Source organism: Netta rufina (genome assembly GCF_964035555.1).
Source record: "Netta rufina genome assembly, chromosome: 1".
Taxonomy (NCBI): domain Eukaryota; kingdom Metazoa; phylum Chordata; class Aves; order Anseriformes; family Anatidae; genus Netta; species Netta rufina.
The window spans coordinates 175,294,453-175,307,964 of NC_140123.1; the positions used below are offsets into that span (position 1 = coordinate 175,294,453).

Consider the following 13,512-nt stretch of genomic DNA (forward strand, 5'->3'; position numbering starts at 1 on the left):
AGGTGGTCAGCGGGCTGCATGTGGACAACCACAGGAGCTGATGGGCCACCCCCTAACCTCCCGGAGCTCCCTTTGCCCTTCTCGGGGTGAACCCGGGACTGCCAACCTCCCCGATTCTCCTTCAAAAAAATAAATAACCACAACCAGCGTTTGCTCCCAAAGCCCCATTTTCCCCTTCCAGTGACACCTTTCCCCCGCCGGCCGGCCGGGCCCCGTCCCCCCTCAGCCTGCCGGCGGGGCGCGGGCGGAGGAGGCGCTGCGCGGCGGGCGGCTGCGCTCCGCCATTGGGGCCGTCCTGCCCCGGGGGCGGCCCCGCTTTGAAGCTCGGCTCCGGGGATGGCCCCCGCCTGAAGGCGGCCGGGCAGCCTCGCCTGCGGCGGCTGCGGCAGGGGCGAGGGAGAGGAGGAAGGCGGAGGGAGAGAGGGAGGGAGGGAGGGAAAAAGGGAAAGGCCGGGCCGCCCTCGCCCACCGAGGAGGAGGAGGAGGAGGAGAAGAGGAGGAGGAGGAGAGGAGGGGAGCTGGGGGCGGCATGAGGGAGCCGAGCGGTGGCAGCGGCTGAGGCAGCGGCCCCCGGGCGCGCCGCGGGCGGAGCGAGCCATGCGGGCGGCGGGGTGGCTGGCGGCCGTGCTCTGCCCCCTCGCCCTGCTGGGAGCCGGGTCGCGGGGGCTCCGCTTCCACCCCGGGCAAGGTAAAGGAGCGGCAACAAAGGAGGAGGCGGCCGGGGGGTGCCGGGGGGCTGCGGAAGGGGCCGCGGAGCTGGAGGGGGGGGAGCTTCTGGAGAGCCGTGCGGCTCGGTACTGTCAGCGGCAGGGAGCGGGCGGAGGTGGCTGCCGAGCTGCCCCGGGGAGGCTGAGTGTCCGTCTGTCCGCTGCAGAGACCTTGGTGAAGCGGCTGTCCTCCTACGAGATCGTCACGCCCGTGCGGGTGAATGAGTTCGGCGAAGCTTTCCCTCGCACGCATCACTTCAGCAGGAGGAAGAGGAGCTCGGAGGACCCGCCGCAGCCCTTGGCTTTCCGCACGCACTACCAGCTGGCTGCCTACGGGCAGGTCTTCCAGCTCAACCTGAGCGCTGATGCCGCCTTCATCGCCGCTCAGTACACCACGGTGCACGTCGGGGCCCCGCGGGAGCAGGTGACCCCAGATCTGCGCCACTGCTTCTACCGCGGGCACGTCAACGCGCAGGAGGCGCACATGGCTGTCTTCAGCATCTGCGGTGGCTTGGTAAGCACCCGGGTTGCTCCCTTCTGTCTCTGTTCACACTCTTTTCCCTCCCCAGAAGAAGTGTAGGGGGATGCCTTCGCCGTGGAGCTGAGCTGCAAGTTCTTGGGCATCGCTCCAAGTAGTCAGTCGCGAAATGTCTTGGCGTTGGCAGCGTGTGGTCATGATGAACCGCTTCTGGCGGGATGTACAAACGCTGCTTTCAAAGGATCGGTTGCTGGCCAGCTGTAGAGTTGGTTGATGTAACTCTTGACACTCACGGCATTATAATGGAGGGAAAAAACCATGCATCAGAAGCTCAGTAAGCTATTGTTTTAGCAAAATGCTGCTGTGAGTTGGCATCAGCTATGTGTCTGCAGCTAGATGGATGTGATGTGGTTATGAGTGCGAAACAATGGTGATTGAGATGATGAGAGAAGAACTAGTATTGATATTTTTCTTCCTGTGCTTTCAGTCACCCTGTAGCCATGTGTCATGTTCCAGTAGACGCACAGCAGTGCTCTTTAATCGTCTTTCTGTTAAAGTGAATGGGAAGATCCCTATTGACTTCACTGGGAGTGTGACTGTAAAATGCTTCTTTACTTAATTGAATTGAGCAAAGGAATCAAAACTCCATTGAAATACGTTCTTTACTGTACTTTGATAGTATCCTGTGTATTTTTTCCTAAAGGTATAATGAAGCAATAGTACCACACAGCTGTCTGTCAAAGCCGTTGTACTGTGTTGGTGCATTTCATAGTTTTGTATCTAGAGACAAGACTTCCATGTTCCTGGTGCCCTTCCATGGACAAGGGGGAATGGGCTAAAGTTGTGCCAGGGGAGGTTTAGGTTGGATATTAGGAAGAACTTCTTTACTGAAAGGGTTTTTAGGCATTGGAACAGGCTGCCCAGGGAAGTGGTGGAGTCACCATCTCTGGAGGTCTTTAAAAGAGGCTTAGATGTAGAGTTTAGTGATATGGTTCAGTGGAGGACTGGTTAGTGCTAGGTCAGAGGTTGAACTCGGTGATCTTGGAGGTCTCTTCCAACCTAGGTGATTCTGTGAAGACATGATATCTGGTGCTTTACTGTATTACTGTTTATTGAAATGCTGAGGACAGATGAGTGACAGCTACAATTGTTGCCAGACCAGCCGTTCCTTTGCAGTGCTTTAAAATAGTTGCACACCTTAAATATACAATGTTGTAAACTTTCCTGTGAATGACACTCGAGGTTGTGACAAGGTCTCTATTGCAGCCAATGAGGAACGTAAAGGTGCAAGGCTTATTTCTGAGAAGTGAAAAATCTAGTGGTATCATAATCTAGTTTCTTTTTGGTAGCATATAGAAGATAGAATGGAGTTGGCTGGATGGGTGTGGGCAAGAGAGATGCATATTAAAAGAAGGCAATACACGTCGTGGAAAAGAGGATCAGAAATAAATGGTACTTCCAAGAGACACCTCTACTGTCTAGTGCTTATTCTTGGATATGTGGATAAAGGCCATCTTGTCTTTGGGTTTGAAGCCTTTAGACTTGGGCTATTCTGTGGAAATTACTGAAGAAGCAAGCATTCTAAACCAGTAATTCTGAATTCATCACAGTTTTGCCTAAGTACCTTTCTTTACAAACAGATCTCATTGGTTCACCTGCTTGCTTTATACAAAACCCAACTAGAACCTATACCAAAGCCCTCAGTATGTTGTACGCCTAGCTCAAAGGGAAGTAGAAAAGAGGAGGAATCACAAATAACTGCAAGTAGGTTTTCATGTTGTTCATTCATATACCATGGGACTGGGGATAGCGTCATACTCTGTAATAAACACGAGAAGCTTAAAATCTTCTCCTTTCATGACTTTTATTGCCTGTTTTAATCCTCTCCCTGCAAATAATCTCTTCTTATTGCTTTAAGGAGCCGCATGTGCTGAAAATCATTTCTCTGAGAAACACGTACCTACCACACTTCAAAGCTGTCCCAACTGCCTATTACTTAGCAGTTCTCAAATCTTCAGCACAAGACCTTCTTAGCTGTGGTAGTTCAAACGTCTCACTTCTCTTGTCACTTTCTCCACTTCACTTATACTGTGGTCTGTACCATGCATTCTTCCACTCAGAAATCCTTGAATGCCAGTTAACTGAGCCTTTTCCTCTTCTAGATGAGCCTTGTAAGCTTTCACTGCAGCTTCCAGCTGGCCCTCATGTCCTTCATTATTGTCTGTCTGTCATTAGGAGTTCCTTGTCCGAACCACCACCAAAGTCCTTGTTGTCCCAGAGCTCCCAGGACTTTCTCTCACTGCTTGTTTCACCTTTTGCCCAGGCATACAAGTCCTTGGGGAGCACAGCCTGTGACAACCCAGCATTGTGCTGCCTGCCCTTTGCTAATGAACCTGGTAAGGTTTTGAGAAGATGAAGCAGAACTTCACATGGTGGCTGGTGCACTTCTTGTGGTACATGACTGTAGCTCCCAAAGAGGGATTGTATGAGGACGAGGAGGTGTTGCTGACACGTGCACAGAGTATCCTCCTAACCTGACTCAGAGCTTTCAGTCTACTGTTCTTCTTCATCCATAGTCAGGCACTGGAACGGGTTGCCCAGAGAGGTGGTGGAGTCCTTGTCCTCGGGGGTGTTCAAGGAAAGGCTGGACGTGGTGCTAAAGGGACATGGTTCAGTGGGTGACATTGGTGGTAGGGGGATGGTTGGGATGGTTTGCACCAGATGATCTGGGAGGTCTTTTCCAACCCTAACAATTTTTGGATTCTATGACTACCAGGGGAGGGAATTTCTTTGAAAAGGAAGACTGGACATAAAAGGAGGGGGGCAGAGGATTTTTTATTTCTTTTTTTTTTCTGTGAAATCTTGTCCCTCCTGAACACATTCTGCACTCCTGGGCACAGCTGTCCTCATGTTTAAGGACCGTTGTCATGGCTAGAAAATCTAGTGAAAAGATATCTCTCTCTTCTTTTTTTTTTTTTTTTTTTTTCCTCTAAGGATTTTTAAAATGTGTTTGTTTTGTGCATTCAACAAACGTACCTGCAAAAATTACCTGGTCAATTATTTATCTTTTATTGAACTGCACCCTGTTTCGTGAACAAATGCAAAGATTTATGTGGTTTAAGGACTACAGTTGAGGTAAGATGAGGTATTTATTGTGAGTTGGTAGAAACTGGACTATAGTGACTCAGCAACCCTGTATTATATTTATCTGAAGTAAAATCCAGTCTTTTCTTAAGATCCATTTTCTCCCTTGCTGAGCTTCAGCTTGGTGTATAGAAATTAAAATAGGAGGGGTTGCTTAGAATTACTAGGTATAATTGTATCTTCCAAACTTGCATCTGTGAGGCAGTTGCTGTAGACCAATGCTGTAAAAGCTAGGGATGAAAAAAGGATTGTGGACTTGGGGAAAATATACAGGAAAATTAACAATGGAATCTTAAAAATTTGCTCTGAAGATCTGCCTGAGAGTGATCTGAAGTTAAACTAGGTACTTGCACTCGCTCATTGTATGCTGTAGACACCTGTCCCCAACCTCTGCACTGCCTGCATTGGCAGCTGCACTGCTGGTTCCCAAGTTCCTTCTCCTCTTGTTTGCATTCTCAGGTTGTGTTCTCCCCCTCAAGCTCTGCTTTCCCTTTTCACCCTCAGTTAAGCCTTTTTCTGAGTGTGCCAAGAGCATGTACGGCCCAGAGTACCCGTGGAGTTTTGCTTAATGGCTCCTGACACCCTGTATGCAGTTTTGTTGTGTTACATTTCAGAGTGTGCCCTGGGTTCAGGGATGCAAATGGCAAAGGGAGGTTAGAAGGTCAGCGGGGAGCCTGTAGTAATTGGTAGGAGGGAGTCTGTAATTAGGGAAGTTCGGGAGGCTGTCAAAGGCAGAAGGTCATTTGGAGTGATGGCCTGAGTGCCTAGCTGAACATCTGATCACATACAGGCATATTTCTTATATCTTGAGAGTAATTTTTGAAATTTCAAACTCTATTTCACTTTATTTTCCTAAGTTCTATATCTTTTTTTGCTTTTACTGCATTGGTCAGCTTTAACTTCCTACAGACATGGGAAACAAGATCTGCTGAGGAAGTCACTGGATTCATGTGGACTAAAGTGACCTCTCAAACATTATCCAGACAGCAAAATCAGAGGTAAAAACGCTTAATTTAACTTTCAATAACATAGGCTACAAATTGATTGACAAATATCAATGAGTAAAGTATCAAGATGTGAGGCAGATATAATGAGTTTTAACTGGAACAAGCCTTGGGTTAACAACACGCTCAGGAGATAAAAAAAAAAAAAAAAAAAAAAAAAAGAGCTTTTTGAAGTTATTTTGCTTTTTATCCTGAATGCTATAGAAGAAATTGTTTAGTCCCTTGAGAAGCCTGGTATTCTTCCTTGGAGGTCAGGGATGTGTTGCCAGACTCTGGGGACAGCTAAAATTTGTTTTTGTGAACTGGGAGAATGCCTAAATGCCAAAGGTATTTGATGTGATTCTACTGTGAGAAGGGAAGTTAAGTAAAGAAGAAACCAACATTTCTTTGGGTGTCTCTGGGGTCTAGGGACCCCCCAGTCTCTGGGGTATAGAGAAACATCACATGCTAAGTGGCTGGCAAAAATTAGGAGTACATGTGCATTTTCTTCTTGCGTGGATTTGCAGATCAGCTTCCTGCAGTCCAGGAAGGCAGGGCTGCTTTGTTCTAATGTAGCTTCTGCAGAGTAGTGAGGTCTGCATGACAAACTTCTTCCTCCCTCAGGAGTTCAAGGAAGCCCCTTTATTGCACATCAAGCTCATATTCTTGCCATTCTCCATGTAGAAGTGAACTGAAGTGGATCTTTAAAATATGCTCAGTACAAAAGGCTGTGCTTATTTTTTATTATTGGGGATTATCGGATCACCTTTTTGGGAGGTCTTGAAAACAATTCTGTCTGCTGCATATAACTACAATGGTCCTTTTTTTTAGGGAAAGTAGGCAGCTCTGGAATTTATTTTAATGAAATTCTATTTTTTTGGTTTAAAAAATCAATTGTGCAGGAGCTATAAACTATTACTAGTATAGTCAGCATATAGCTTCTTTTGCAGTTGTAATGTAGGTAACGTACTCCTCCTTCCCATTATCGTTCTAGCCTCCATTGTTTTGTGCTGTGTGGTACTGGTAGCTTCAGTGAGTTAAACTACAGTGATTTATTTCCAAAGAGAACATTTAACACTTGTAACTGAAAGATATGCTTACCTTAATGCAACTTAGCAGCTGCCACTTCAAAAAAGTTGCCTTCTAAATCTGAAAGGCAAATTAGTTTCCAGCATCCAGGTCACGTTTATAAATCTTCGCCACATACTAGTGTCTGTAGATTTTATCTTAATGTAGAGATTGCATCATAAACAAGGAATAAGTCATGTTAAAATGTCAAGAGAATCACTTCTTGTTTGGACAAACCAAGTCTTATTAGTGCTGACAGACTGACCCGACGACTTCTACTTAATAGTTCTGTTTTCACTTGTCATATAGGTGTACAAGGTGAGTCCTCTAGCCCTGAAGCCCTGCAATGTAACAACAAAAAAAAATCAGTGCTACCACTATAGCCCCTTGCGCTTATTTTGTCCCTCACAAGCATGAAATGAGTTCAGGTATAAGGACCTTCTGTAAAAGATATTTTTTTTGATTGTTTGAGTAACATTTTTTAGCTAAACAGAATGAAAACATATTAGGAAACATATTAGGAAGTAGGTTGAACCCCACAATCTCTACAGTGGAAGGATCTGTGTAGCAATAGAGTACAAAAATCTCTTCATTTGAATCTTTCTTTATTTTTTTATTCTCTTCTTTTCTCTCTGATTATTTCTTCTTTTGCTTTGGCTTTTGCATTGTCTTTTGCTGTGGACTTCATTTCATTGCAATTTTTGTCTTTCTTACTTTGGTTTGTTTTCTACACAGGGACCAGCACAGACCAGCAAATACAGGCAGAATTAATGAAACTTTAAACTAAGAAAACATATGGGGGTGGGAATTGTACAGCTGAAGGTCTGTCACAGAAAATGTTTATCAGAAACAGTAGGCTCTGAGTATGTGTGTGTCTACTCTTTTGACCAGCCGTTCTACAAGAACTTTTCTTCCTCTAGGTGTGTCCCGGGTGGCTTAGCATCCTTGACATAAGATGTTCAGCAATCTCTGTTCTGCCTTTTGCCCACATCCTGTGTCTGGTAGCCTTCTTTCCTGACAGCTTCTTGAGCACATTCTACATGTATTTATCAGATAAATTGTTCTGATGGCTGTGGCCTCGTCACACTGCTACTTTTTACAGATCACAATCAATTTTTCATTGGTTTGGGTTTGTGACACAGGTGGACTTGCTGGAAGGCTTTGTGCAGTCGCAGAAGATTGGATTTGCTTAACTAAACTTTTGCAGAGGGTGTTGTGCATGAACATAACCAGTTGGTTGTGTTAGGGGAGGAGGAAGGACATATCATGTGGCCCTCTGTCACCAGAAGAACTAAATCACTGTCCAGTGACCTGTGTAAACCTGCCCTTTCTGTATTAAACTAATGCTTCCACCCCCTGGGGCAGTCAACAGTTAGCTGTCATGGATCCCAGAGGATTGTGCATGCTTGGGGGATATTGATGGGCTTTCCATGTGAGATATCAGATCTGCAGTAGCTTCAGTTCTACTTTCATGATCTACTTTCATGTAGAAAACAGCAAGGTTATGGTAGCAAAGTTAGACCATGAAAAGAGACCGTACCTTCTGGGTGTACATACATTGACAAAGGTTCTCCAGGTAACTACTGCATAATCGACTAAAACAAGGTGAAAATATAGCCTTAGCCATGTGTGCTTGAGTGATAACTGCCTGGTGATGTACGTGAGGTTGAGGTTGAAAGGTCCATTTGGAGCTATTCACCTCCCCAGGAGGGTGAAAGGTAGTTCTGCGTGTTCTTAAAACATCGAAGCTAGGACCGTCTTCCTAAACAGGGATAAATCTCAAATGCAATATTGCTTCTCATTCACTGAGACAGGCAAGGTTACATGGTAGAGTTTCCTTCCAGACTCTCGTGTGGAAGATCCCTTAGGTCTGTGTTCTAGGGGAATACTTAGCTTGTTGATAGCTTATGATAGCTTATTCACGTGTGTTTAAAATAACTAAATCTGTGTATATGTGCACTTCACTTTCCAGTTTCACTGGGTGTTACAGAGTAACTACTTTTCTATAATGAAATCTGTAATGTTTCAGTGGCAAAAGCTGTTACATTCTTAAAAAATCAATTTGTCTGACTAGTTCACTGTAAATTTTATATAAAGGTAACAATAAATAAACTGGCCCTCTCATTTCCTTCCACTCCAATGAATCTTGTTAATTGCTGCGATCCCTGCAGGCTTTTCTTCCTGCTTTTTCCAGCTGTCCTTGAGATTGTTACTATAACACTCTCAAGTTCTCCGCTATTTAGTTAGTCTGTTACTCCAGACTGTATTTAGAAACTTCAGAAATGCCATTTTACTTGGCTTCAGCCAGGCTTGTTGTTGTCTGGAATAGTCTTACCAAGAGATGCTCAGGGTACCTACCCCTGGGTTTTCCACTTCCCACATGTACAGGCTTTCCCCTAGGCTGTTATGCAGAACAGAAATTTGGTCTTATTTGTGTGTTCCTGAGTGGAAGTAACCTGTTGGGGGGCTGCTAGGGCACTGGGTCCAAGACTACAGTTTTCAGTATGGTTAGATCAGGCATGATCTAAACACACTAGTAAGTAGGTAAGAGCCCTTCAGGATTTTACGTGGAACTTAATTATGTAATTCCAAATTGGAATTTGTATTCAGCCAGTGACAAGGGACCTGTCTTCCCAGATGAGGATACTTCTGAGCAAGGATGGATGGCTTTACTAATTCTGTTTACACGTGTGATTTAGTACACCAAAGGTATGATTTCTATCTACTAATGAAATCCTAGTGTCACAGAAAACATTAGTGTCACAGAAATTTATGAGGAAATATAAAGTCAGATCATACAATTCAAATGATGATTAAATATTCTTCCCCATTCTTTTTTTAGCACTTTATTCTATCAATCTTTAAGAGCTTGAAATGTAATGGTGCTTCTAATCACTCCTAAAAAGGTGTTCCACCAGATAACATTTTTTCACTGCTAGGCAGATTTTTTAATGTTGTTTAGATGGTATATTTTTTACTATTTTATTACTATTTCCTTTATTATCTGTAGTTTTCATAAATGAGCTGGCAACCACTACATCTTATTGTGCTTCTACTTTATTTTCTGGTAGAAATCTCTCTTCCAGATGTTGGCACTGTACCATGATCAGATAACCTCTAATGCTTTTTTTCCTTCAGTGAACTAATTAGGCTATTCTTCTCAAGTCTTTCATTAGAAAACGTAACAGTGGAACAGGCAGAGAAGGGTGAAGGGCTTCTCACATTATTCAGAAGAGTTTTGAATTAACACAACACTGAACGAGAGAGAGAGAATAATACATAAGAAAGGTATTTTTTAGCTTACTTTGACTGAGAAAGTACCTGTGCTGTAAACTACTTGCAGATTTTGAGCTGGAGTTGAGAAGCTCTGCTATGAGGGCATGGAAAATACTTAAGTGTAGGAGCAGAGCTCACCTGGGAGGGAGTCTGCCAGTTTGGAGTCATGTTTTCCAGAACTTCAGTCATTTGGTTAGCATTTTTCTGAAATCTTTCCAATTGTGCTGTTGGACATATTAAGATTAATTCCATGTTTCTGAAACCTGCTGTATATCCCTTATGTCTTCCATGTGTTCTTCCAAGTTGCCATTATGCACAAGGATGTAATTTGTACATGGGTATGGTCCATACTTCAACCATAAATTCTGCAATACTTATTTCTACTACTCTTGGAATAGAGCAAATGCATTGATTAAGACTATGGACTTTTAAGCCACTTTAAACCATGGAGACATACCATAGAGAGTGAGTAGCTGCATCGATCCATTGAACCTTGATTCAATATAATGTGTCTAGCTCATCCAGAAGATTTTAAATCCAAGAAATAAATTCTCTTTCTCATGTGGGCTTTCTCATTAATTTCCTCAAATCTGTGCATACGCACACAGCTCTGGGTAGTGCTCACTCTTTCCTACTTTCTTTGGACCACTTATTTATGATGTGCAAGAGACTGTTTTCAATTTTGTATTCCACTTCCACTGAAGAGATCTTTTAAATGTACTTTTCCCTCTTTATCTGAGAACAGAAATAGAATGTTTAGGGCAGATTTCTTGTTACATGATTTGAGAGGCATCTGTGGCTGATAAGTAAATCCAGTTCATTTCTGATTTCATTTCCTGCAAATGCTTGGGCTCCTGTTTCAACAACCTGCCTCTGTACATCTAAGTGACTTTGTTTGGTTTATTTGTTTTTACCAAAGTATTTTTCATTTGGATCCCACAGCCCTCTTCCTTGTGAGTCTAACTCACAGTAACGGCTCCATTTGTATCTGCAGGATCTGTCACCAGAAGAAGCATTGCTTTTGTGAATGAAGGACTGCACACCAGGCAGAACAGCGTAGTTTGTAGACCTCTGTGCTCGGCAAACAAGGAGAAAACCATGTGTAGCTAATCAAAATCCAGCTTTAGTTTAAGAATTGATATTGGTGGTTTTAAGCTTAGCTTCTCTTAACTTTTTCTTTTGACAGAGTTGCGTTCTAAGATGCTGGTTTCCACTCATTAATCTGACCGCAATCACATATGGGTATTGCTGTCTCCCAAAACTTGGATTTTTGTTAGTTCAGTATTCCACTCCAAATTTATTTCACTGGTGTTTGTTAAATAAGTTGTGATGTCTGCTTGGGTTTTAAATTACAGATATAATACTCTGTTCTTAATTCAGAGCACTTTTTTTGTCTCTTACCCTTTGTGTTTTCACTTGCAATACTAAGAGTTCACTTGAACTTGCACAGTGGATGTGCAACAAAACAGTTATCATGGGCTGCTGCTGGGAGGTGTTCCTAACCAGTCAGTGGCAGTAGTTACTGCTTGTGTATCCATATCCTGTTGAGGAGAGAAAAAACTAAGAACAATTCTGAAGGCATGAAATGTAATGGAGGATTCCTCCCTTCCAGCTGTCTGTCCAAACTTCTTGGGTTGTAAGCTTATGATGTATTCTTTTTTTCTTTGCTGTTTTTAACAAAAGAGAATTTGTTCCTTTGCTTTCTAGGCATTTTCTCTATTTAATGTAACCTAGAGGTAAGCACAGTTACTGCTACTTCTGAGTAGCTTGTAAGAGGGAAAATTACCTGACTATTTTCCCTAGATGTCTTCAATGTGTTGACTGTTAGGACAGGATTCTGGATTTCAGTTAAGAAGATACTTGTATGAGTTCTGACTGAAATATTTAAACTATAAGGTGATGAAAGTTATGCCCAGATGTTGCCAGGCATTTGATATTGTGTATTTATAGTTAGGCCCCATGGGATAGGCAGGCATCAGAGCGCCTTCTGAGGTGCCTGAGAGTCTGGTTTTGCAGTTAGCTTTTGCTGATACAAAGCTTTTTATTTATTTATGTATTTATTTTCAGGAGAAATCATTCTCTGTTCCCAGGTAACCCTTGCTATTTTGCTTGAAAAATAATTTTCCTTGATAGGAGGCGTAGATTTTACCTGGAGAGATGTCGGTGCACTTTGCATTGCTGGTGCTGAAGTGCAGTGTGGGAGTGCCCAAAGAGAAGAGGGGAAATCAGCAATGTTAGACTGACTTGGGTTTGCCATGATGCCTTGTGCTGACTCTCTCTATGAACTGGGTAGGTCAATGCATTCAAAAATGTAATTCTGAATTCCTAGGTAGTGTACCACTTGTGGCATTTGACTGAGTACAGGGTCAGGAAGCTGAGTGGAGTTTTCAAAGTTATTGATCTCACTCAAAAACATCTTAGTAATTTTTTTTTATTATTTTTTTTGAGTGTGAAATAGTAGAGATATAAAGCCTTGTTCTTGAATTTCTCTCTCTTTTTTTTTTTTTTTTTTTTTTCCAATGGAAGTTTGCTATTGTGGAAGATGAGCCTGAAAATGCAGCACAAACTCTTTCCTTGTTAGTTCTGTGCTATTATTCTCATACTTGGTATGTTTGTCATAGCTGAAACCATTTCTTTGTAAGATCTGAAGATCTGAAAGCCTGTTAATTGGAAAAGCCATGGAAGAAGCCAATAAAGAACCTGCTCTAGCTGTTAGGAGTAGGAAGAAAATAAAATGTACATGGGGGAATAAAGCAGCAGCAGTAAAGGTTTTGCTCTTATTAAATCTTAAAAATAATCATAATAATAAAAAAGACTCTGTTACCTAAAAATAGGGCTTAGGATATGCCAGGAGAAAAGAATTAATTAGCATGTTTGTTCACAAATCGTATGCACCTGAACTTATGCTGCTTGGGTGGTTTGGACTTGGACAATTCAAATAAAAGCATCGATGTGAGTCTTAGCATCCCTTCTTATTGCTTTGCCCTTTATGGATAGGATCTGTCCCTGTCATTTTGCCCAGAAAGTTTCACCTACTTTGGTCTAACTGACAAGCTGTAGCATAGCTGTTTTCAAGAGACCCTAGGTTTTGGAGACCCTTCTCATGACGGTAGATAGCATTCCCTGTGCACTCAGTCTGCAGTCCTCTGTTAACAACATGTCCTGAAAACACATGTGTGAAGAGACTGTTCTGAACACATTCAGGATCCAGCATGAAAACAATTTAAATGTTTGAAACTGAGGGGGGGGGGAAAGGGTTTCTACTGAAATGAGATTTTTACAAGTCTTGAGGGGAAATATTTAGTGAGGTTGGGACTCTTTTCCATGCTACAACAAAGATGATGCAGAGGCTCCAACCACAGTGTGTTTACAATTTTGGATGATACTTAACAGGTAGGATTACAGATAGTCTGACATGTACCTGAAATGTAACAGTCTTTTAAAAACAGAAAACTGGCCACTGCTAGATGGGCCCTGAATTCAAGGGGATAATATAATTCAGGTGTAATGCCCTGGTTACAAAAGTAGCCTGCAGCAGATTTTAAAAGACTTCTGTAGGCTGCTGGAAAACAAAACAAAACAGTTCTCACATCTATTCTTACATACCTTGCTCTGCCACTCACTCTTCATTTGCAAGGTTGACTTGAATACCTAATCTCTTAATCCATAAAATGTAAATGTTTGCTGTTCTCTTAATGGATAAAATGCCTCACTAATACGGCAAAACAGTCAGCAGGATGAAGTGCACCCACTCTGTCTGAGTGCTAAACTGAAATTCTCACGTTTTTTCCTCCTTCTAGTAACTGCACTAGCCTCAATTGTGTTTTATAAAACTATGTCCTCATTTGTTGCTGTG

At 42.8% G+C, this 13,512-nt stretch overlaps 1 protein-coding gene across 5 annotated transcripts in view; it reads left to right on the forward strand.

Moving 5' to 3' along the window:
- The first annotated feature begins 418 nt into the window (after window positions 1-418).
- Window positions 419-13,512, forward strand: part of ADAMTS20 (ADAM metallopeptidase with thrombospondin type 1 motif 20) — a 96,520-nt gene continuing 83,426 nt past the window's right edge. For 4 of the 5 annotated variants that reach the window (XR_014619066.1, XM_084300216.1, XM_084300217.1 and 1 more), the window contains exons 1-2: window positions 419-688; window positions 875-1,221. Coding sequence is in view for 3 of the 5 variants with exons in the window: in XM_084300216.1 (XP_084156342.1) it covers window positions 598-688; window positions 875-1,221 (438 nt within the window). In the remaining 2 variants the exon portion in view is untranslated. Of the gene's footprint in view, window positions 689-874; window positions 1,222-5,268; window positions 5,328-13,512 lie in introns of those variants that run through there. The other variant, XM_084300219.1, reaches the window with a different exon arrangement.